General features: G+C 42.2%; 1 protein-coding gene across 3 annotated transcripts in view; it reads left to right on the forward strand.

The window, feature by feature from the left end:
* dock1 (dedicator of cytokinesis 1) overlaps positions 1-21,806 on the forward strand; it is a 273,627-nt gene that overhangs the window by 39,369 nt on the left and 212,452 nt on the right. For 2 of the 3 annotated variants that reach the window (XM_033610905.2, XM_033610904.2), the window contains exons 6-16: positions 1,240-1,388; positions 2,017-2,152; positions 4,477-4,634; positions 6,259-6,340; positions 6,906-7,041; positions 8,965-9,037; positions 11,329-11,468; positions 14,345-14,470; positions 15,961-16,085; positions 20,344-20,442; positions 20,835-20,907. In XM_033610905.2, the coding sequence (XP_033466796.2) occupies positions 1,240-1,388; positions 2,017-2,152; positions 4,477-4,634; positions 6,259-6,340; positions 6,906-7,041; positions 8,965-9,037; positions 11,329-11,468; positions 14,345-14,470; positions 15,961-16,085; positions 20,344-20,442; positions 20,835-20,907 (1,297 nt within the window). The remainder of the gene's footprint in view (positions 1-1,239; positions 1,389-2,016; positions 2,153-4,476; positions 4,635-6,258; positions 6,341-6,905; positions 7,042-8,964; positions 9,038-11,328; positions 11,469-14,344; positions 14,471-15,960; positions 16,086-20,343; positions 20,443-20,834; positions 20,908-21,806) is intronic. The other variant, XM_078163716.1, reaches the window with a different exon arrangement.

The raw sequence follows: 21,806 nt of genomic DNA on the forward strand, positions 1-21,806 counted from the left end.
TTTAATTTTGGCGTCGTTGGACAAAAATCCCATAATAAACTTTGAGCATATTGTAATTCAAGTGGACTGTGTGTACACTAGACTTCTGCATCTCTGCTTGGCTCTGCTTTTAAGACTTTTAGCCCATGACGGGAGACTTTGGCCAATCACAGGGCATTTTCAGTGAGGGCAGCTGTCAATCATATCAATCACTGCCTGTTAACTGTGGTCAAACTGTCAAACTAGGCAGCACTGATCAAATAAAAAATAAATATTTCTCACCTCAAAGGTTTTCAGAAATATACTATAGTGCAGTGGTTGCCAGCTGGTGGGTCGTGGTTCAGAGACTGGTTGCAGGTCTATTCTGAATGGGCTGCAAGTGACTCACAGTCATGTCAAGTTTGTAAAGAGCACTCCTTATTTTGAAGTACAGTGAATTTCAGGCACAGAGCTTTCATTTTGAAGTGCTGTTTCCTGCCGTAAACGCAGTGATTAATGGACAGCTACTTGACAGCAAACAAGCTCAACATCATGGCCAAACACAACTGTGACACTGAATTTATGAAATTGTGTGGACCTTAAACTGACGACTGAGGAGAAATCTGGACCTGAAATCTGGTAAATCAATTTATTTCATTGTGAAATAGAAAATTGTCGGCGTGTATCTGTGCATCACTTTTCTACAGTATATTAGCCCATTACAGATGTCAGTATTAGCTTACGTGTTGCCATACACTGAAAAAAATGTATGTTAATATCTTGTTGACCAAAATTTTATGTGTATTTGACCTTTGTTTTTCTTAATTTCAGTTAAATATATTTCATTGTATTTGTTTTTTTATTGACCGTTTCTATTGAAAATGATAGAATTAATCGTAAGGTTTTGTTATGTTTCATTTTTAAGTTTATAAAGTGTTCATTTATGCATATTTTGACAGATAAAAAACGCTAATATGACATATTTTATTTATAGTTTTTCCTAAAAAATTTAGTATTGGCCCGGGTCTTTGTGGGTGGGCTTTTCTTCTCACAAAATATGTTGTTGAATGTGACCTAATGTAATTCCACTCGCTCTCAATAATTAAAAGCTTTGTTTACCTACACTGTCATGTACCTTTTGCTAATGAGATGTCTGACCTGCCAGTGTGAACAAGACCTCTTTTACCAGTCAACAGTTCAGACACAAGAGCACTTGGACGCTCTAAATGTCCTTTTGTATCTAAGCTGTACACATGTTCACCCGTCTGTTTCTACTGCCAGGGGGACAAACGCGAGATGTTCAACTCTGTCCGTGATATGATCTACGACCTCATCGAATGGCGTTCCCAGATCCTGTCCGGCACCCTTCCACAGGACGAGCTCACCGAGCTCAAACAAAAAGTCACCTCCAAGATAGACTACGGCAACAAGTGAGGATCTAGTCTTTAGAGGCTTTCAGCCTCGTCCTCCCCTCCCCACAGCTCATATCCCTTTATCCTCATATCTATCCGGAAAAATGAGTCTTGTTGGAATAGGTCAGCAGTGTCAGTCAATAGAAAATGACAGGTCATCACTTAGCTTGAGGACAAACTGGGGGGATTTAGCTTCAGCAAACCGTACTGTATTCCATCATGAAATGACAGCTCCTGCTGTGTCTGCAGTGGACCTAGAAAATCGGTTGAAAATGAAAATTGTGAAGCTTCATTCTCCTCCTGTGATGAAACTTTAAACCTTTGGCCAGATAGAGAAATGGCTTTTGCCTCTGCAGAAGCAGGGAGTGATGAGTTGATGAAATACATTGACTGCATGTTCGGCAGCATGCTGTTGTCTGTGCTGAATTCCTCCATAGAATTAAGAGTTGACAAAGAGGGGGAGCTTTGAAAGAAACAGTGAAGGGAATGTTATACAAGGTGAAAATGAGGCAAAGGGAATGACAGCGTACACTTCATGTGTACTGTTTTCTCTTTCACAAATGTCACCACACATCTCTTACTGTATACTATTGTATGTTCATCTTGGCGGGCTCTGGCACTCCTTAACTCTCTATTCTTATACAAGGTACTTGGATCTCGATCTGGTGGTCAGAGACAAAGATGGAAACATCCTGGATCCAGAGCTCACCAGCACCGTCAGCCTGTTCAGAGCACACGAGGCAGCGTCCAAACAGATAGAGGATCGGATTCAAGAGGAGAAGGTAAAGATAGAGAGGACCCGGTCATGCCTTTTGGACGTCATTTTCCAGTTATAAAATCAACTATAAGTAAAAGCATATTAGTTACGGTGTGAATGAACATGGTGCACAGTTTGATCTGAATGTAGTTACACTTCGATCTTGTTCTCCCTGGCTCATTAAGTCTCAGTCAAGAGTCAAACAGGTGCAGTTACAGTGTCTGCATTAGGAAAACAAAACCAGGGCAGGGTAGAAGGGTTAACACTGCTCTTCATACCAGATAATTGTTTGAGATGACCCCTCATTTGTCTTCATTTGAGACTGCCCTCTTCCACAGTAGTGTCTGCTCCATCCTTAGGCACAATAATAAAAAACTTTATAGCTATTGCTAGCAGTGGCTCTAGGGATGGTAATGTGGGTTGGTTGGTCAACACTGAAATATCTCAACTGTTGGATACACTTTTGTGAGATTTGGAGCAGATTTTTTAAGTCTCAAAGACGATAAATTATACTTATTTTGGCAATCCCTTAAATTTTTGCGTGGAACCAGCAACAGGTCAAAATTTCAATTTGTCCAACCTGCAAAACCTACAAATTTGCTGTGCTTTGTATTTTCATTTACGTGTAGTCTGACTCACAGGGTGTAGACTGTGGCTATTTAGGCTGGCATTCTCCCCACCCTCCTCTTTCTGCGTGTTATCAGATCCATTTTGCTACAGGAAACAACAACAACCCTTCAAGCTAACAACCCACACACTGAAAATGGCAAGTTAAGACAAAGAATAAAGCATGCCTACTTTGTTCTTCCGGTGAATGGTTGTAAAAATCTACAACGAATAAAGCGACACGCAAACGCACTTCAGAAGAGTCTAGATTCCGTCTCAGAGAACTCTCATGCCTGATGTCGATCCGTTTTTTGATACAGCCAGTCAGAATTAATTTGCCACATCTTTTTACCCCGGCAGCGGCATGTGCCAGTGAAAATTACTTCACAAATGTGCCAATCTGTTCCACTTACCCTGAGCCTGTATGATATCGCCTTTATAATGTTCTGCAACAGCCACATACAGCTAGCAAATGGTCTGTGCTGTAACACATCTAAGTATAATCAGGGCTAAGGCACCGATTATCATATTATGTTTGTCTTTTTTGTCAGTAAAAGTTGTATCACAAAGTCGACAAATGTTCAAATGTTCCACCAAAACAAGTTCCCCCCCTAGACACTATTTTGCAAGACGAGGATCACTGTATCCTGGTCTTAGTGCCACCCAAGACGACTGTGATTGGTTCAAAGAAATAATAATAACCTAGAGCATTTTTCCCCTATAGCAGAATGATAATGTGTACCTCCAGACTTTTCTCCAGCACTGACACAGCACTGTGGAGATAGATCTGGACACGCAAGACTAGTTCATCCCACTGCCTCTAAAGCTGTGAATGAAGAGGGTTTGCTTTAGCCATTTATATGATTCTGTAAACTATGGAGAGAGTGTTGTGCTATTTTGCTTTAGACAAATAACGTCTTGACTGGCTCCTGTCAAGTAACAGCAGCACAGGCTATTTCAGTTATCAAACAAATGGACAAAGTGCATTACAATGTAAGAAAACGCACATAAATCACAGAACCCCTGCAGTTCACCCTAAAATGGAGTTGTGGCATTTGCACAATTTCAACACAGCGGTGTGGAAAATGGGGCCACTGCTAGTACACTCGACTGCTTCCTCAGAAAGTCAGGAACGCAGCCAGATTCCCTGTCTATTTTACTCAGTGGCATCCCTCACCTGAATGTCAGCTGGCAGTATGTAGGAGTGTCAGACGCTAAGTGCCCTGCAGTTATGTGGTCTCATCTTACGTGACCTTCTCATCCAGAGGTCTTTATTGCATATGCATGGGCAATAAGAAAGTGTCCAGGTCGACGTGATAAATATTAATGATGTGGCCCCAGCATATTTTTGAAGGGCGTCCAAGGAATCATGCAATCCGTCCACCTTTTACTGCAGATGCCGTTCTGGAGATCAAGGGAATGTTAAGGCTTTTTATTCCAGTGGGGACAGAATATATTATGCTGAATTCTTATGGATTTATAGATGTTGTTAAATCTTGCTTCTTAATTTGTAAAATGTTCAGAAAGACCGAGGCAGTGGCTGACATTCAATAATCTGGTGTACAGTTTTTAAGTACATCACAGTATCTCTTTCTTCACACTCTAGTGTTGTCCTAGAAATCCTTGGATCCCTTCCTGGGCTTATTGTTTAAACTTCACAGGCCTGAGGTCTACTTGCTTGTGACAGCAAACTGTGGAAGAATGCCCAGTATTGAATGCAATATCTCTGTTTTCCTCCGACAGTCTCAGAAGCAGAATATTGATCTGACCAGGCAAGCAAAGTTTGCCTCCACACCAGCGTTTGCCCTCTTTGTGACTCTAAAAAATGTGGTGTGTAAGATCGGCGAGGACGCAGAGGTGCTCATGTCACTCTACGACCCAGTGGAGTCCAAGTTCATCAGGTAAACCCATGGGTGCATATTCACTTATCTCTCACTCTCTTTCTTTGCTTTACTCGCTCACTCACATTCTCAAACCCAGCTCTGATTAAGCACTGGGATTTTTTTGGCTCCTTGCAGCATTTCAGTTTTACATTTTACCTCTATTGTTGCACTGGTAATTGAATTCCAAGTTTCTGTCTGTTGCTAGTGGGAAACTGTAAAGATGATGTTCTCGTGCCTGGAGCCGCAGTCTGAACTGTACACCCTTGCTCTGTATTTGACTGTAGCTCAGACAGCGAAGATTCTTTTCATAGCAATCGTGACAACTCACGGTCAAATACGGTCGGTGTTTCTAAATCAAGTGGTGATGAGTTTAGATGTGCCCTTCATATGTATAGCGCTGAAACTAATGCCCTTTATGGACCAGATAATATGTCTAGATGGCTTTTGATGTTCGAGACTGAGACATATTTTCCAGAACACTGACAGACATTTGGAAGCACTCTCACACACTGACAACACACACACACACACACACACACACACACACACACACACACACCATGCAGGAACGTGACCAGAACAAGTGCAACCTGCTTCCCAGGGATTTGCTATTGTTTTAGGATTGTGACAGCAAATTATCACAAGTAGAGCAGCTCAACTGTGGAATGTTTTCTCTTGCATCCATTGCAGTCATGTATTTTGTTTCCCAAGCGGATCGGTGTCTGGATTAACATTCAGGCTTCCTCAGCTTTGAAGGAAATTCTAGTTAATGCAACCCAACTGATTGCCTTAATTCGCTGTCATAGATGTTTCTATGTAATTCTGAGAAAGTGCTGAGACGGGTGATATTGACTAGGGGTGTAAATCACTACTTTAATCACAATATGATATTGTATTGCTTCTTTGGACAATCACACAGTATTTGCCAATATCACAAAGACTGCCATGATAGGATTTCGAGTCAGTTCAATTCAGGGGCCTGTGATCAATATGAGATTTTGTCCTAGTCGCCATTATTAGCTTAAGCTATTTTACAATGCATATTTTAGCCTAACCGCTAACAGACTTTTCCTCTACTCATAGCTTAACAAAGTTCATGTATTATTACTACTCATTGTCAGTTTAGGTCATTGCATCTCCTGACAAGAACAGCATGGTTAAATTTCAACCAGCATACACGTTTTTGTCAGTTAAGCAGCAGCTAATGTTGCTGTAGTGAGAGCAACAAGTTAGCAGAGTGAGATGCCTGACCAAGTTTGTTGTGTTTCCTCAGTGTTTTATCATGTGACATCACTATTTGCTCACAGCATGTGATGTGCTTTGTCTGTTGACCTGTATTTTCTCTGGAATCCAAAATATTTCCACTCTGCCGATGTACTTCTGAGGAGTTAATATCCTCTTCACCTTTTTCTTTGCTGCTTGCCACTATCTGCCGGGTGCCTTTTGACGGTGACTCAGACACACCAGGGGAATTTCAAAATAAAGGTGTATCTTAAAGATGATGATATGGATCAATGTTTTCACTTTGCATCGATGATATTGCATTGTTGATCACTGAATCGAAAAATCCGATCCGTGGATTGTTACACTTCTAATAACGCTCATAACGTCATGCTTTTTTTCTGTCTTCTCTCCCTCACAGTGAAAACTACCTGGTGAAATGGTCAAGTTCAGGTCTGGTGAAAGACATAGACCAGCTTCATAATCTGCGGGCCGTCTTCACAGTGAGTGTGTTTGCTTGTATGCGTGTCCCCGTGTTTGTGTGTGTGCGCACGCTCGCCCGTGGTAGTCCACTGTTTATTCAGCCATGTTATGAGGCATGTGGGAGCCTGTTTGCAGAGCCTGTATTTGTTAAGCTCTCTCAGAAAGAGCTTGCCTCGCTGTATGTATTTACCAAGGCAGTCACCTCTATCTAATGGAAGCCCAAGGGCGGAGAGGTCAGTGTGCACCCACTGGGAGCACTTTGCTAGTTTTGGAAGGTTTTGCCCACAGGAAATGAATCTGTGGACACAATCACAGATGTAGCTGAGGCAATTTGTGGTGAAAAGTTTACCCTAACACAAACTCATCTTCACCTAAGAGGGCGGAATTAATCCATCAGTCGTCGTGGTGCACCCTAGCATACTGTTGCCTGACAAAAGTGCTTTAAATCTAACTTAATTTTCCAGGGGTAAATGTACAATCTGATTGTAATAGTTTTGGATTTGTCTACCTAAAGTATAAGTCATTGTTATCAACTCTAAGGCAACAGCATCAGCAGTTTTTTCATAACTTTTCTTCCCTCCTCAGGACTTAGGCAGTGAAGATCTGAAGAGAGAGAAGATCAGCTTTGTGTGTCAGATTGTCAGAGTGGGGCGCATGGAGCTACGAGACAACAACACCAAGAAGCTGACGTCAGGACTGAGACGACCCTTTGGAGTGGCAGGTAAAGCAGACTACACAGAGACTCAGTGATAACCCTGTTGTTCTAAAAAAAGCCGCGAGGCATGAGTGCTGTTACTGTAGTCGGAGGTCACCTTTTAAAAACACTGATTATCTCAGAGCGTTGTAGCCGAGGCTCTGCTCAAATATCCCCATGTGAGTGAGATCAGATCGGAGACAAGTTTGATTTATCTCCTGCTGGCAAGGTGCCAGGCATATCGTAAACTAGATGTTTTTTTTTTTTTTTATGTAGATGTTTTGCCCACAGTTCTCCAACAGAGAAAATTATACCCCTCTTTCAGTGTCTCTTTCCCACTGCTGCTTGAAGGGAAGGTAAATGACACCCTAATTTATGACAGCTTATCTTTAGATATCATCATCATTGGTCTGGTACACAGCGTGATGTTTGAGATTAGCTTCTTTTGAGACACAGATTTAACGGGCTTTATATGGTTGTCCTCTGGCCTTTAGGGTGATAGAGTAAGGGTGAAAATGTGCTCCTTCTCTCATTCACTTCAATTTGAGATAGGTGTGAGAATGTGTTTCCTGTTTTGGTGTCCGGCTCTGCTGGTCACAGTTCAGCTGTGGTCAAATTTGACCAGCGAATGTGCACACTCTGCAAATAGCAGAAGTGTTAATGCTTTGTGTGTTTGGAAACACTGGGTTCATTATTCTAGCAGTGTTATGTCAGCCCATTTTGTTTGGTATTACACTATCAGGCCCAGTTCTGTACTCTGCTGTGACTGTTGCTAGAAAATGTAAAGCAATTTAGAGAGTGAGGCTTTACTGCACTTGCAGAATCGCCAGCTTTGCGGATGCGTTCTAGGAAAGTCTACGAGTGCTGAGGTCTGTCCAACTCCACAAGTCCTCAAGGGGCCTCAAGCGAACTTTCTGCAGACTTCCACAGAGTCCACTTGGAGTGAAGGCTTTCCCAGACTTTAAAGATTCATTACCCATAGTTATTTGTGATACAGATGTGACATTGTGTACACTTAATCTATTAAAGCACTAATTGAATGTTCAACCACATCATGATACAGAAATATTTACAACTGTAGGCTACATGGGTAATTGAAAGGCATTTTAATTATTGCAGCCTACCCTATAAAAGCTGCACAGTGTAATATGTAGGTTAAGGAAAAAGGCTGACAAACAACAAAGGAACATCTTTCAATTTTAATAAGTAATACTGCATAATACATTTATGTTAATTGAATAAATAATATAATCCGTTAGTGACAATTGTAGGGACAGATGAGCTGACAATATTCATTAACTTGTGTGAGGAATATGGCGACAGCAATCACTGTTTGCATTATTTTAGTTGTGCTTGAGGCCTGTCTATTAACAGCTTGCAGTCTTGCACCCTCACAGACTTTACGTGATGACAGTGAACACGTCACAGTACATAAAATAAAAGTCTGCGAGTGCTCACTTGGCAAAGTGAAGGGTGGGCATTTGGGTTCAGCCTTATATGACACCAGACTGGAAAGAAGTGATTTGCTGCCCTCCCTGGTTCAAAGTTTCACGCCTGGCGGTTGGGTGTGTTCAAAGGTGTAACCACACCCAGTGATGACATGACAGGGTCCTGGAGTATATGTGTGCATCTCTGGAGCAAGCTGAGAAATTAAACCACCGGAAATTCTGGGTGTCTGTCAGATCAGAGATTTGTCTGACTGTGTGACCTCTATTCAGGTCACAGAAATCAGGATTGACTTGATTTCACCTAAGATAGGCACAAACCATGCTTATTCCATTGTAGCCATGCATCTGCCTTAGTTAATGCTCACTGACGAAGAGCTATCATTGGCTGCATTCACCCCCCGATGTGACCTTGCCGCACGGTTACCTGTAGCTCTTTCACAGCCGTGCTATGTTCTGCAGGCCTTGAGAATGTTTTAACCCTCTCTCCTTGTTTTTTCCACAGTAATGGATGTCACCGACATCATAACGGGCAAAATGGACGATGAGGACAAGCAGCACTTTATCCCATTTCAGCCGTAAGTGGATTGTTCAGCAGCACAAAATAAATCACATTCACACATGAGGGGGCATAGAGTTCCTTTAAACTTGGGATAATGTTGCATAAAATGGCAAAGCTGATATAGTTCTGCTCTTACACTTATTTCCATTATTTTGCGTATGTACAGTATGTCAGAACGCAGCGATTGTATTTAATTTCATTTTTTAAAAGTCTTGAATTCTTGACACCTGATTAGCGGGGGTTTTAAGACAGTAGCGCTCCTCTATTCCCTGCTGACTCAATTAAGGCAATCTCATTAACTGCTGCCATTCTCGTAGGACTGCGTACAGAGCCAGAGTAACCTTTTCCTTAACGTGATTTCCTGCATAATTGGAAAGGCTTCAGATTCAGGCAGTTTAGCTGGCAGATCACCTCACTTAACGGTTTTATCTGTGAGCATAAATCATGGAAATTAGAGCCTTCCCGTGTGAAGAGAAGAACAGGTTCTACAAGGCGTTATTTATGTCCCAATTGTGAATATTTGCCAGGGAAATTTTAACTGATGAAGTTTTGAGGTAGCTGCTCCACCACACATTACTGCGTGCGTTTTTAAGGCCAGCAGAGATAGGAAGTGAAGGAGGCATTTAGGGGTGGTTTGACGTAGTGATGTAATTGGGACAGACTCCTGGCATCCAAACAGACATGGAAATGGCTCTCAGAAACAAACCAGATAGATTGAAATCTTGCTGAAATAGTTCTTGTTTGTCCCAGACACTCCCTCATTAAGTCTGAGACTGAGTTGAGCTCATGTCTGGCATGGTGTCAGGAATCAAACCAACTTGCATTTAGATAATGCATTTGTAGCAAAAGTTCACGTTGTGATCAGTCAGTTGATCGACAAAAAAATTAATTGACAACAATTTACTAATCATTTAAGCCATTTAATGCCAAATATTCTTTAATTGCAGCTCCTTGCTGCTTATGTCTGTTTTACATCATTGCTGTTAGTTGGACAAAACCAGCATTGTGAAGACGCCACCGTCGACTCTGGTATTTTTAATTCCTTAATCTTAAAAGGACAGTACAACCCCAAATCAAAAAAACATATTTTTCTTCTTACCTGCCATGCTATTTATCAGTGGATATTATTTTGGTCTGAGTTGCTGGTGTTGGAGATATTGGCTGTCTTTCATGTATAATGGAACTAGATGGCACTCAGCTTGAGAGCAGCTGCTCAAAGCGTCAAAAAATACATTTGAAAAACTCAACAGCAATGTCTCTTTGCAGAAATCATGATCCTGTATTCAAGATAATACACACCAAAACAATCTCTGATAAATGGCACAACGGGCAAGAGGAAAAAGGTGTAGTTTTTGATTTTGGGATGAAGTGTTCCTTCAAGTAAGAATAACCAAGACTGTTGATAAAGATCATAAAATCAGATTTCCACCATGTCCTGAATACTTTCTCAACATCCCACTGTGTCCAGCTCTATTGTAAAAATCTGATCCAAATACTTTTAAAAATGTTATCATTGCAAATTTGCGAGAGAACCTGCCATGTTGCTGTTGTCGTTCAGTGTTACAGTGTTGTCTTATTCTATCTTCTTGCTTGGATTGGTTTTGGATTCAAGGCCCGGAGGCACTGATGACAGAGATCCTTTACCACTTCCTCCATGCTGACATCACCACTGTCTTCTTCTCCATGCTCTACTTCTTCTGCTTGTTTAGAGTCCTCTATTACTGCAGATGGCATCCCCCACCCACTGCACACATTTCTCTCACAGCTGCCACACATGTGGTGCTTCCCAGATCACATCTGCTACTTTCTTATGCTCTGTACATCACTCGTCTCAATCAGTGTGGTACTGTCTACACCTGAAGCCCCACGGAGAGCAAAACATGATGTTATATTTTAGCTTGCTTCCTCACTGAAGCAGAGTGGGAATGTTATCCTCAGATTGGGTACAGCCTTGGGTGTTCAGTTGCCCACTTTGAAAACATTTAAAGGTCGTGGGCAGGTCAAGCCTCCCACCGCTCCAGAGGCGCTCTAAATGCTGACTGGGCATCATTTCCTAAACGATGATTTCTCTGTGTGTTTCTTTCATCACCCATCCTGCCTCACTGTTAACTGCTAACAAGCGGCTTTGTGTCTGTCACGGTACTCGCATCACTCTTCGGTGTGTCTCTGTCTGTCTCTCCTGTCTCTCTTTCATCCCACTCCCCTCCTCACAACCATCACTTTGTGGCCTCTCTGCCCCGCTCCTCCTCCTCTTTCTCTGCCTTCTCTTCTTCTCTGTGGTGTTTGCCTGTCGTGTGCATACTGCAGGCTAGCGTTGGATGACGCCATTCGCCACAAGCAGCTGAACATCTCCCGTTTTTCACCCAGGGTGGCAGGGGAGAACGACTTCCTCCAGACAGTCATCAACAAAGTTATCACCGCCAAAGAGGTCAATCACAAGGGCCAAGGTACAGTGCACGGTTCAGACACAAGAACCACGGTCAAGGAGAGAACTCAACACATTACTGTCAGCCTTTAATCAGTAAAATGTGTCTTGTTCGTGTTATTAAATGATCATACTAAGTCAGGCTGCCTGATGGAAATCCAACTTTGATCTGGAAATTTTCTTAAGCCACGTTTCCACCAAACACTTTCAGTACTTTTACAGTCATCACATAACCCATTCAGACATGTACCTAAACCCTACATCTGTTAAATGTAGGCGGGGTTGTTGTTATTCACTGCCTCATCCAGCTCTCACTGTATTTCCTCTTCACGGGCAAAGCAGAGAAACATCCTCACCTCACTGATTGTCTATGCACAGGGCTGCACCCTGACATTTTCTAAACAAAAAAGAAGAGGCTGGAGTGTTTACAGTCTCTGTCGCAATCAAAGGGATATTTAAAAATAAAGGGTTTGTGCATTGCGTCCTTGTAGATAAGAGTTCTGATTCTCTCCTGACCAATCAATGGACTGCAGTTTTTGAAGCTCCACCTTTTAGTATCTAATCAGTGTGCCATGCACCTCACTAGAGGGGTGTCAGATAAACAGCACAGGATGGAACTGTTCTGTTGGTACCATCCACAACTTTTGACAGCCAGGCCGCTTGGTTGAAACAAGGTTTTAGTCAACCAGGTCACCAGATATTCAGTACTGCTTGATAGTTAAAGGCAGCTTACTTGTAATTAAAGGGGAACACCACCTAAATTAGATTCCTATATGTTATTTCCATTGCCTAGAAAAGTTCTATCAGAATTTGTGAGCATGAGCTACTCTCTCTCTAAGCCAGAAACCAGAGTAGTAAGTCTCAAACTTATGATGTCATCAAGTATAAAGTCTGGAGCTGCTCCATAGACAATGAATTGGAGCCTGATTTTGTGAACCCACAGTTTTTTTTATACCTAAATGAGCTTTATTTTATTGTATTGTTGTCAGTTCTGAAACAGAAAATGTATCTGTATACTCGGAACACTCCCGTTGGTGCTGTTCATCTTCACATTTTGCCCAGTTCATTGTTTATGGAGCAGTTCCAGACTTTATACTTGATGACATTGCAAATTTGTGTTTTAGCACTCTAGTGTTTGGATTTGGGAGACAGTTGATCTTGTTTTCTAATATTTTTATTACTGTCTTAGACTAGGAATAACATGTATGAATTGTGAAAATTGGCATAGTTCCCCTTGGAGGTTAGAGGGTAATATCAAACATATTAAAAACATGCCAAGTTTAACCTTAACAGCATCTTGCTGTACCTTCTTTCATACTACATTTCTGATCTGTTCATACAAAGTACCATTACCCCCAATTCACTGGCAGGGGGTTGAAACTGTTCATCTTGCTAATAAGAACAGAATTCTTTGTCAAGTGCATGCACTATAAATCACAGCTCATACTATAAATAGTTGCCCTCATCACCATGACTACAGGATGTAAGTAATCCAGCTGTTAATTAAGCTGGCGAGTCTTCTACAAAGACTGGATCTTATCAGTGATTTGACACGTCTGTGGTTAGAAGAATAACATTAGCAATCTAAGGGATTAGTGCTGGGAGGGTGGGGGACAATATGATAGCCTCCATGGTATTGTCATGCCCTATGAAGATGTACTTGGATAAATGTCAGGTCTGCTCCGGCCCACACTGGGAAGAACAGCGGAGCACTGAGAGCAGCTGTTTCGGTCACGCTCGCATATCAAAAGGCTTCCAGCTTGGCTAGTGAGAGATGTGTCACTCATAACAATATGGGGCCTGTAACGTCAAAGTGAATAAAGCCTCAGGGTTCACAGCCACCACTCACTTTGGTGGCCTGTGAAGGGGCGCACTACAGGATGACTGCTTTAATTGGATCCCTCTTTTTGTCATTTTCAGTCTTGTTCAGAGGTATGTGTCGATGCTGCTTTGTTTTTCCTGAGAGAATATTAAAAGCGAGTGTGGTTACAGAGCCGAAGCTGGCACACTATGCAGTGTCTGCAGAAAAGAAGCAGCAGCTGGCTGCAGTGCAGCCACTGGTGTTAAATTGTTAGGAAATATGACCCATGAAAGTCCCCTTAAGGCCTTTTGTTTCAGAATTATTCAGCGTTTTCTCTCAAGCTTCACACTCTCAGGTCTTTCCAAGACCAATTATATAAGTCTGGGAATTACTGCACAATTTAAATATTCTACCATAAATGTCACTTATTCTCTTATTAAAATAAAAAGTGCCTAAAGAAGAAGTCTGGGGCGTTGGGGACATTATCATGAATTTTGCAGTGGAAAAGAAAATTATATTTTTTTTCTTTCAAATTTTCTCATGTAGGTTAGTGTCTGTTTGTTTGTTAAGGAGAAACATTTACCTTTTTTATTCCCCCCCAGTATTGGTGCTGTTTATCTTATGTTACATTTAGAAAGATTAAGAAGACATCATCCCTCCACAAAGGGAATACAATGTGCTTATATATACAGGTAGTATGGTAGGTAGACGTTAAACTGGCATCAACCATCTGGACTCAGCAGACTTGAATAATATCTTCTGTGATTTTTTTTTTTTGTGTTACAATACCAAAGGTAATCAATGTCACCAGATATTTGTAGGTACACACACCCTGCACACTATACTGCACTTTTAAACGAGCACAGGGAAAACACACACTTGTTTCCTCTGTTATTATGCTTTCCTGATCATATCCCCGAGGGCAGCATCTATTTAGTGTCTTGCCCTTGAGCTGTTAGATGTCACTCTGACAACTGACAGCGGAAAGCACAAGAAGAAATCTCTTTTTAGTATTTTCCTGGGGCAGTTTGCTCTCACACTGTCTTCTCCTGACGTCATCTCGGTCCCTCCCCTCCTTGCCTTGAATTCATCACCAGGCCTGTGGGTGACTCTGAAGCTGCTTCCTGGAGACATCCATCAGATAAGGAAGGACTTCCCTCACCTGGTGGACCGATCAACAGCTGTGGCTCGCAAGATGGGCTTCCCTGAGATCATCATGCCAGGTTGAGTTTTTAAAAAAAGCTTCACCTCAACTGCTTGTCCCTGCAAGTCTCCTTTTTAAATTTGATCGGCTGGACACATCATTCATTCAGAAAGTGATTTAGAATCAAGAGCTACTCTTTTACAAAGTGTGGGTGAGGGAGAAAAGAACATAGCATACTTCATTAAGGTTAGATGGAGACATTAGTTATTTAATGGACTGAATTCACCCATGAAGTATAGGGTGCCAAATATCCACTTAAGCCAGCTAAGATGTAATGAGATGTGCAGTAATATTCATATATATCGAACCTTGAGCTCCACAAAGACCATTGAAAGAATACTTCAGCCTCATAATGACCATTTGTATATCAGTTACTCACCCTGTGTTATGATGAATCCATCTAGCTTTGTTTTTCTCGCATGCCTCCACAGCAGCGGTGTAGTGGGGGGTATACTCAGGTATACCCACAAGTTTTTCTGGCTGTTCGCAGCTAAAAAGCCATTGGAATATATAGGACCGTATACCCACTTCCTCCTCAGTAACCTACCCATCTAACTAGTAGTACGCCCACCACATCGACTACCACTGCAACACTGCTCCACAGTTAACGAAGAATCCAAAAAAGGGAAACATTCTTTATGAAATGATGTCACTTGGGGCCACGTCTAACTACTTATAGAGAAACACAATTCGTGCGGTGTAATCCAAGTCTTATTTATTTAGCGTTTTCACTAAAAACGTTACAATATAAAACACGCGACTACTTTACACTACTTTGCGATGCTTGTGTCTTTACTGACATGTTTTCGACACAGGGTTCCTGCGGTCATGGAATTCCTGGAAAAGTTGTGAAATTAGACCTGGAAATTGTTTGGAATCAACACAATGTTTTGGAAACGTTTTGAATTATTGTTTTGGCTTTTGTTTAAAATATGCCCTTAAAAAAACATGCCTAGCATTGAGTTCCTAATTTACAATGTAGTGTTGCGTTCCATGATAGCTGAAAACGTCGCTAGGATCACATCACATCACATCACATCACAGGCGTCTGTAGCTAGTTGGCATCTGGAATGTCTAATGAGCCAGTAAAGTTGAACAAAATGCCTCAGCAGTGCATTTTCAATAATGTATTGCTAAGTTAAATTACACAAACAAAGTCATGGAAATGTGGCAAAATATGATGGAAAATTCATTGAAAGGTTTTAAATTTCATTGATAAAATCTGTGGAAACCCTGTAAATAGTAAGTTTTTAGAGAAAATGCACTGTTTGGGAAGTACTGAGCATTAGACTGGATAAATGAGACTTGGATTATGCGGCTCAAGAAGTGTGAGAGTTTGTAAACAGGTGTTTTAGTATAGTTTTGCTTTTGTTAAGCACAAAGTTTTCTTTACGGATTCAAGGAAACCCAGTGAGTAATTGAAACACAGATGGTCATTTTGCAGATGAAGTAGTCCTTTAAAAGTTAGGAATTCTCCCCATCTGACCCACTTGTTTCTGTTTCCCAAAGGTGACGTGCGAAATGACATCTATGTGACTTTGGTCCTGGGGGATTTTGACAAGGGGAGCAAGACCACTCCGAAAAACGTCGAAGTGACCATGTCTGTTTATGACGAGGACGGCAAGAAACTGGAGGTACGGCTGAGGAATGTTAACTTACTTATTTGGTATTTCTCCCAGGTCCTGCTCATTCTCAGCATTCAGGACACAAGTGCTATAGCCAATCGGTCTCCCAGACAGTCTGTGATTTACCGGGCTTTCTTTAATCTCACACAGCTCAGCACGCTGCTTAACTGACCAGGACTCCTATAAAGCAGTGTGATACACAGGCCAGACTGTGCGCCTTTGCCACCCGTCAAAAAATGACAGAATGCAATATTGGTGCTTTGTGGTTGATTGACTAGCCTAAAATTTGGCTCACCACTGCGGGAATCAACCTTTGTCATTGTCAAGAGTACAGACGCAAGTGTGTGGACAGGCAGTACAAGCAGCACAGTTTAAAACTTTAAAGTGATGAGAGATGTGAAAGCAGCATTTCCCTTCTTGTATAATTACTTTTGCTAATGAAGTTAGGAGGAGAATTTTCTTCCCTGTCTATTTGTTTATTAGTGAGCTGTCTCAAATTGTTGCATATTTATTTCGATGAAATTTGCAGCCCTCGACGCAGAGGTCGTTTAATTATATTTTGGTGGAGGTCAGCGATTAATTCTTTTAATTTCAGTTATACTATAGGCATTGATAGGAAAGTTTGACATCTAGGTTTATAGCCTAACACCATTAATTGCATTGACATTCTCTAGAAAATCAAAACAGGTAGACACCAACAACTGAGCATAAATCATTATGGTTGCTACCAGTTTGCAAGTTGGAGCATGTTTCATGGACTTGCGCTCCTGAGTGCTGTCTACTTTTTAATCATGTGCCAACCCATCAGCGTCTAAAGTCCGAATAAAGCTTTTTGACCCCTTTCTCTGATGTTTAATTATTGTCACCCCCTGCTTGACTCTACCTCTTGTTCTGCAGAGACCATCAGTCAATGGGGGATATGAGAGGTTTAGAGTAGTTGGCCATGAAAGTATGTAGGAGGAAGTGGAGCAGGAGGTGCATGTCTGTGGGAGTGTGTGCTCACGTGTCTGTATCTATCTATCGTGCTTTATGGGGCCACAGATTGTAGTGATCATGCATTAGTTTCATTGGCCTGCAAGTTCAGGTATACCTGATAATTTCTTGTAAGGCTCTTGATTAAATTCTATAACATTGCACAGGTATTAATGCTATTAAGTCCACACTCTATGCACTTGAAGTGAGAGTGGAAGTTACAAGGACTGATGATGGAGGAGTGATTTGAAATGACACATCCGTGGTCATGGGGAGACCTCCTGCAAACAGCCAATTAGAGGAAAGCGCTATTACCCTTAGCTGCCTCAATTATACACATTTGTCTTAGATGGAGAGGCTTCGTCAGTGATTTGGCCCAGCAGGCAGCTGAAGTGTAAGGATCAGTGGTGATTATACTGTAAAGGCAGTTCTGAAGTAGGAAGAAAGCAGTGATGGTCTTGGCTTCTGTCAGATGGTACAGTATCTGACAACATGGATAGTGCTCAGTTGTCTGATTGCTGTCTTGTTTTTAAAGATGAGCTAAAAACAGTAGATAATGCTTCTCAATGTTTGTCATTTGTTTACTATTTATATACTGTCTTGTTTGCAAATGTATTTATATTGTAGACTCTGAATGAAACCACCATGTCTTATAGTCCATTTTAAGTGTCTACAAGCAGCTATACTGTGTTTATTATAGTAGACAAGTTGTGTGTGAAGAGCTTGTTGTACCTACTGCACAGCAAAAAGGTTTTACTTGCTTTCTCAGTGTGATGCCGGTGTGATACCTGAGCTTTGGCACTGAAAAAAAAACATATCCCAAAAGGAATAGGTAGGTAATAGGTAAGGTCGACAAATCCTCTTCATTTTCTGTGGAGAGCAGGAGATCCAGCTGGAGTTGCTTGATGAATGTAGCATGGCAAGTTGACTGACCATTTGCCGTATCTGAATTTGCTTCAACGTTGCGTCAACTTTATGCAAACTCAGATTCAAATTGTCAAACAAGGTAGATGCTGTTACTGCATTGCCTATTTCTTGCCTCAGTTTTTTTAAGAAACACATTTTAGTGTAGCTGCAGTATATTAATATGGAGTTTTACATTTTAGTGTAAAGAAACAATTTTGTGACCTGGCTGCCATGTTGGATACTGTCGAGCTAAAACCAAGCACCTCATCGGCGGAGGTGTGCTGGACCGTTTAGGATTCTTGCATGCCTTCTTGTTCTTTTTTGCCAGATTTTGTGTATCTCCACCATTACACAACAGCATTGGCGTCAAGTGTGGAATGTAACATGTGCGTCGGGCAGTGCCTCTAAACAATAACGGTGTTATAACATGGCAATAACCGTCATTTACCATCCCTGTTACATGGCGGTTAATCTGTTCCTCTGCTCGAAAAGTAAGGAGCTCCCAGACCTCATTGTCTCCCCAGTTTGTGGGTTGCTGTTCTTTTTCTCATAGTTAGCTGCTAACTGCTTCTAGCTGCCTTTTCAATTTCCCTACGGTGGGCTGACACATAACACGCCCTCAAAACATCACACCCTTCCCATCCTGCCGGCTCACACTTTTTACCCAGACGTCGATTTGGCTCCGTTAATTCCTCTGCTGCCAACTTAAAGGCCAGACAACTCTGCCCTCCATTTTGTGTTCGTACCGTTCATACAGACTAGTGAGGTGGAGGGACATTCCTGCTTTGTAAACGGGGCTAGTGTCAATGAAACATTTAACTTTTCCAAGGCTGTCAGAGCCTTTTGGCTGTAATGATTGGAGTCAGTGACAGCCGTCGATAGTGATCAAGTGATACTGACCACATCTATGGGTGTCATGGTCATGTTGTCCTTGAAGCGCGGGGGCTCCCTTCAACATCTTGTCTTGCAGCTTCTCACCGAGGTGCTCAGTCTCATCTGTTCATTTCTCCAGGGATCAGTGCTAATTGGTTAAATTCCCCCTCTTCCTTCCTGGATTGTAATTGGCAGGAAGGAAATTCTGTCTCTGAGATGAGAGAAAGACGCTGTCACTTTAATGTCTAATGCTGTTTCAGTATGATCTTTGATAATAGAAACTTTCTCTCTAATTCACCCTAACCTTAGATGAGGTCACAACAACTTCTATACTCAAAAGGAAAAAAAAAAGTTTTATTTTTATCATCCATTTATGCAATAAAATAAAGAAGCCTCCATTCATGAGGCAGTCGAAAATAGCAAAATGGAGTTAAAAGTTTTATAATAGGTTTACTTTGCAAGTTTTAATGTTTGTGGCTTTCTCTCTGGATGTTTCTGCCTCTGTCTCAGCCGTCTTCTCTCCACCATTATTCTCTGTCCTTTCTCTTCCTGTCTCTCTGGTCTCCTCCTGCCTCTGGATTTTGTCATCCATCTCCTGTCTGAAGAAGGATTTGTGATGTTGTGTAGAAAGAGGCTGGACTGTGACTTCTTTTCACCTTGACATATTGGAACACTCCCTACAAAGCCCCCCTCACCTACGGCTAGACTTCAGCCACCCCACCCCCCACCCCCCCCGTCCCTCCGAAAATCTGAGGCTGTCATGAATCCTGGACTTTTAGTGGAAAGGGAAGAGTTGCTAGAGCTGGCACCTGCCCCCCAGATCTGCTCAGCATGGCTGGGGGAGACGGGGCCTGTTATTCCTCATAATTGCTGGTTGTCAGAAGCCATTAGTGTCGGAGTATTTTAGCAGCACCAGCTCAGAGAGTCAGCTGGAGTAGTGGGAGGAAAGGGGAAGGCTGGCTGAGCCCAGATTGATAGAAAACAAGGCATGCGTGCCATCCGCTGTCACTCCAGCCCTCGTGCCAAATCCCCTAGGGGGCACCTAGTATTTTACATACGCACCCTGACCTGTTGTTGAAACTCAGGGGACCCACCAAGAAGACCAGTTTACATGGCTGGATCCATCAGCACCAGCTGGTCTTCTTCCCTGTGCCTGGCTTCCCTCCATTTCTCCCTGCATGGGAGCCACTGCCCCTCCTTCTTAAATAATTAATTTCTAATTTATTTCTTATTTCCACAATGCTGTCATGAGATTGGCAGCCAACAGGCAGGTGTGCATGCATAAAGTGCATCCAGACTTTTAAAGGCCATTCTGCTTTCTGCCCCAGGGACTACATTTTATGAAATAAGTGGTAGTCAATTTTCCACATGCCGCGAGTGTGCTAATGTTTTGACAGAGCAATAATGGCTCAACCATCAGGATTTTGCCGTTTTGAATGAACTTACAGCTTCTGCCAGTTTAACTAAATAACCAGTCATGTGGTTTGATCTGTGTGTTTTCTTTCCTTGTATCTAGAATGTGATCTTCCCTGGAGCTGGAGATGACGGGATCAATGAGTACAAGTCTGTCATCTACTACCAAGTGAAGCAGCCACGCTGGTTTGAAACAATAAAGGTGCAGCTCTCTCCTTATGTACTGTTTCTTCTTTGTTGCCCCGAATAATATTTTAGTCATTATTTTCCACCCTGACTGCAAACCACCCTTTGATATAATCCCCAAAATCATTATTCATCACAACACAGGTAGTCTGTAGCATGAAGACTGTGGTGTCTGGTGGATATTTGTCTTTGAAGCTTAGAAAGACGGTGGTGAATATTAAACCATGCGGTAGATTTAATGTGGTGGCAGCAGAAATGCCCTGTGACATGCTACCTGTTTAAATTAATTTCTATACAGTGTAAAAAATCTAGCATTTGGGGCTTATTCTGCTCATGGTGTTTTCATAACTGTGTTTTTTAGTATGTGTGCATTGGTACCATTTCTCACACGGTCCCTTTCTGTCTCAGGTTGCCATCCCTATTGAAGACGTGAACCGGAGCCACTTGCGTTTCACCTTTCGCCATCGCTCATCGCAGGACTGTGAGTACAAATGTCAGCGTGTGAATAATCAGTTTTGCTGATGACCAGCTGCACAATTGGCCACTAATCTATCTGCAGCAAAATGTAATGGAAGATATCCAATCCAAGCAGATGTGTTGCACAGTGATAAATACTTTGAAGCCCACCCTTTGTCACATTAATCAGAGGTATTAGGCTGCCCCTGCACAAAGCAGCATCATGAAGTGTCAGACACTACAGCTGGGATGTGAAAAATGCCTGAGGGGACTCGTTTGTTCATTGGGACCAGCGTGTAGCTGAATGCAGCCAGTGGTGTATGTCCTTCTGTTTTTTAACATCCTTTCTAATTTTGGGGGTGTAGAGGGCAGGGAAGCCTGGTACTGGCAGCAGTGCCATCCCATCTGCCTGCCACATGGCGAGGCCATCCCTCCAGCAGCAGGAGTGGTGCTGGGAAAATGATTTTGGTGGGGTAATGGGAGCCATGACAGGTGTATATGTATTGAACGATCAATTCATATGGCACAGAAGACAAGAATTGGGAGGATATCAGCATGGGAAAGTATACCTTTTCCCTTGCAAAGCAGTCTGCAGCTGCTGTCAGCCTCTAGTCCCTAAAACCTTCAGCTCTGTTTGCTTCTCACCTGCAGGCAGGTGGTTTGGAGGAAACGGCCAGGACTCAAAGCTCAGTGCTGGCTTATAATCCACTTGGAGAGCCTTCTTGTCATGCTTGGGACTGTGCTTCTGCGGGGACTAATGCTGTTACGAGGCATGCCTTTGAAACTCTGTGGCTTGCCGTTATCTTGCTGCAATGGTTGCTTTAGAAACTGGCTCACCTCAAGTGACTCTGGGACTGGAGGGGCATGCTGATGCTGCCAAACTTTAACTTGTCACTGACAATTGACAATAGGGAGATGTGTTGA

The sequence above is a fragment of the Epinephelus lanceolatus genome, chromosome 21, assembly GCF_041903045.1.
Source record: "Epinephelus lanceolatus isolate andai-2023 chromosome 21, ASM4190304v1, whole genome shotgun sequence".
NCBI lineage: Eukaryota > Metazoa > Chordata > Actinopteri > Perciformes > Serranidae > Epinephelus > Epinephelus lanceolatus.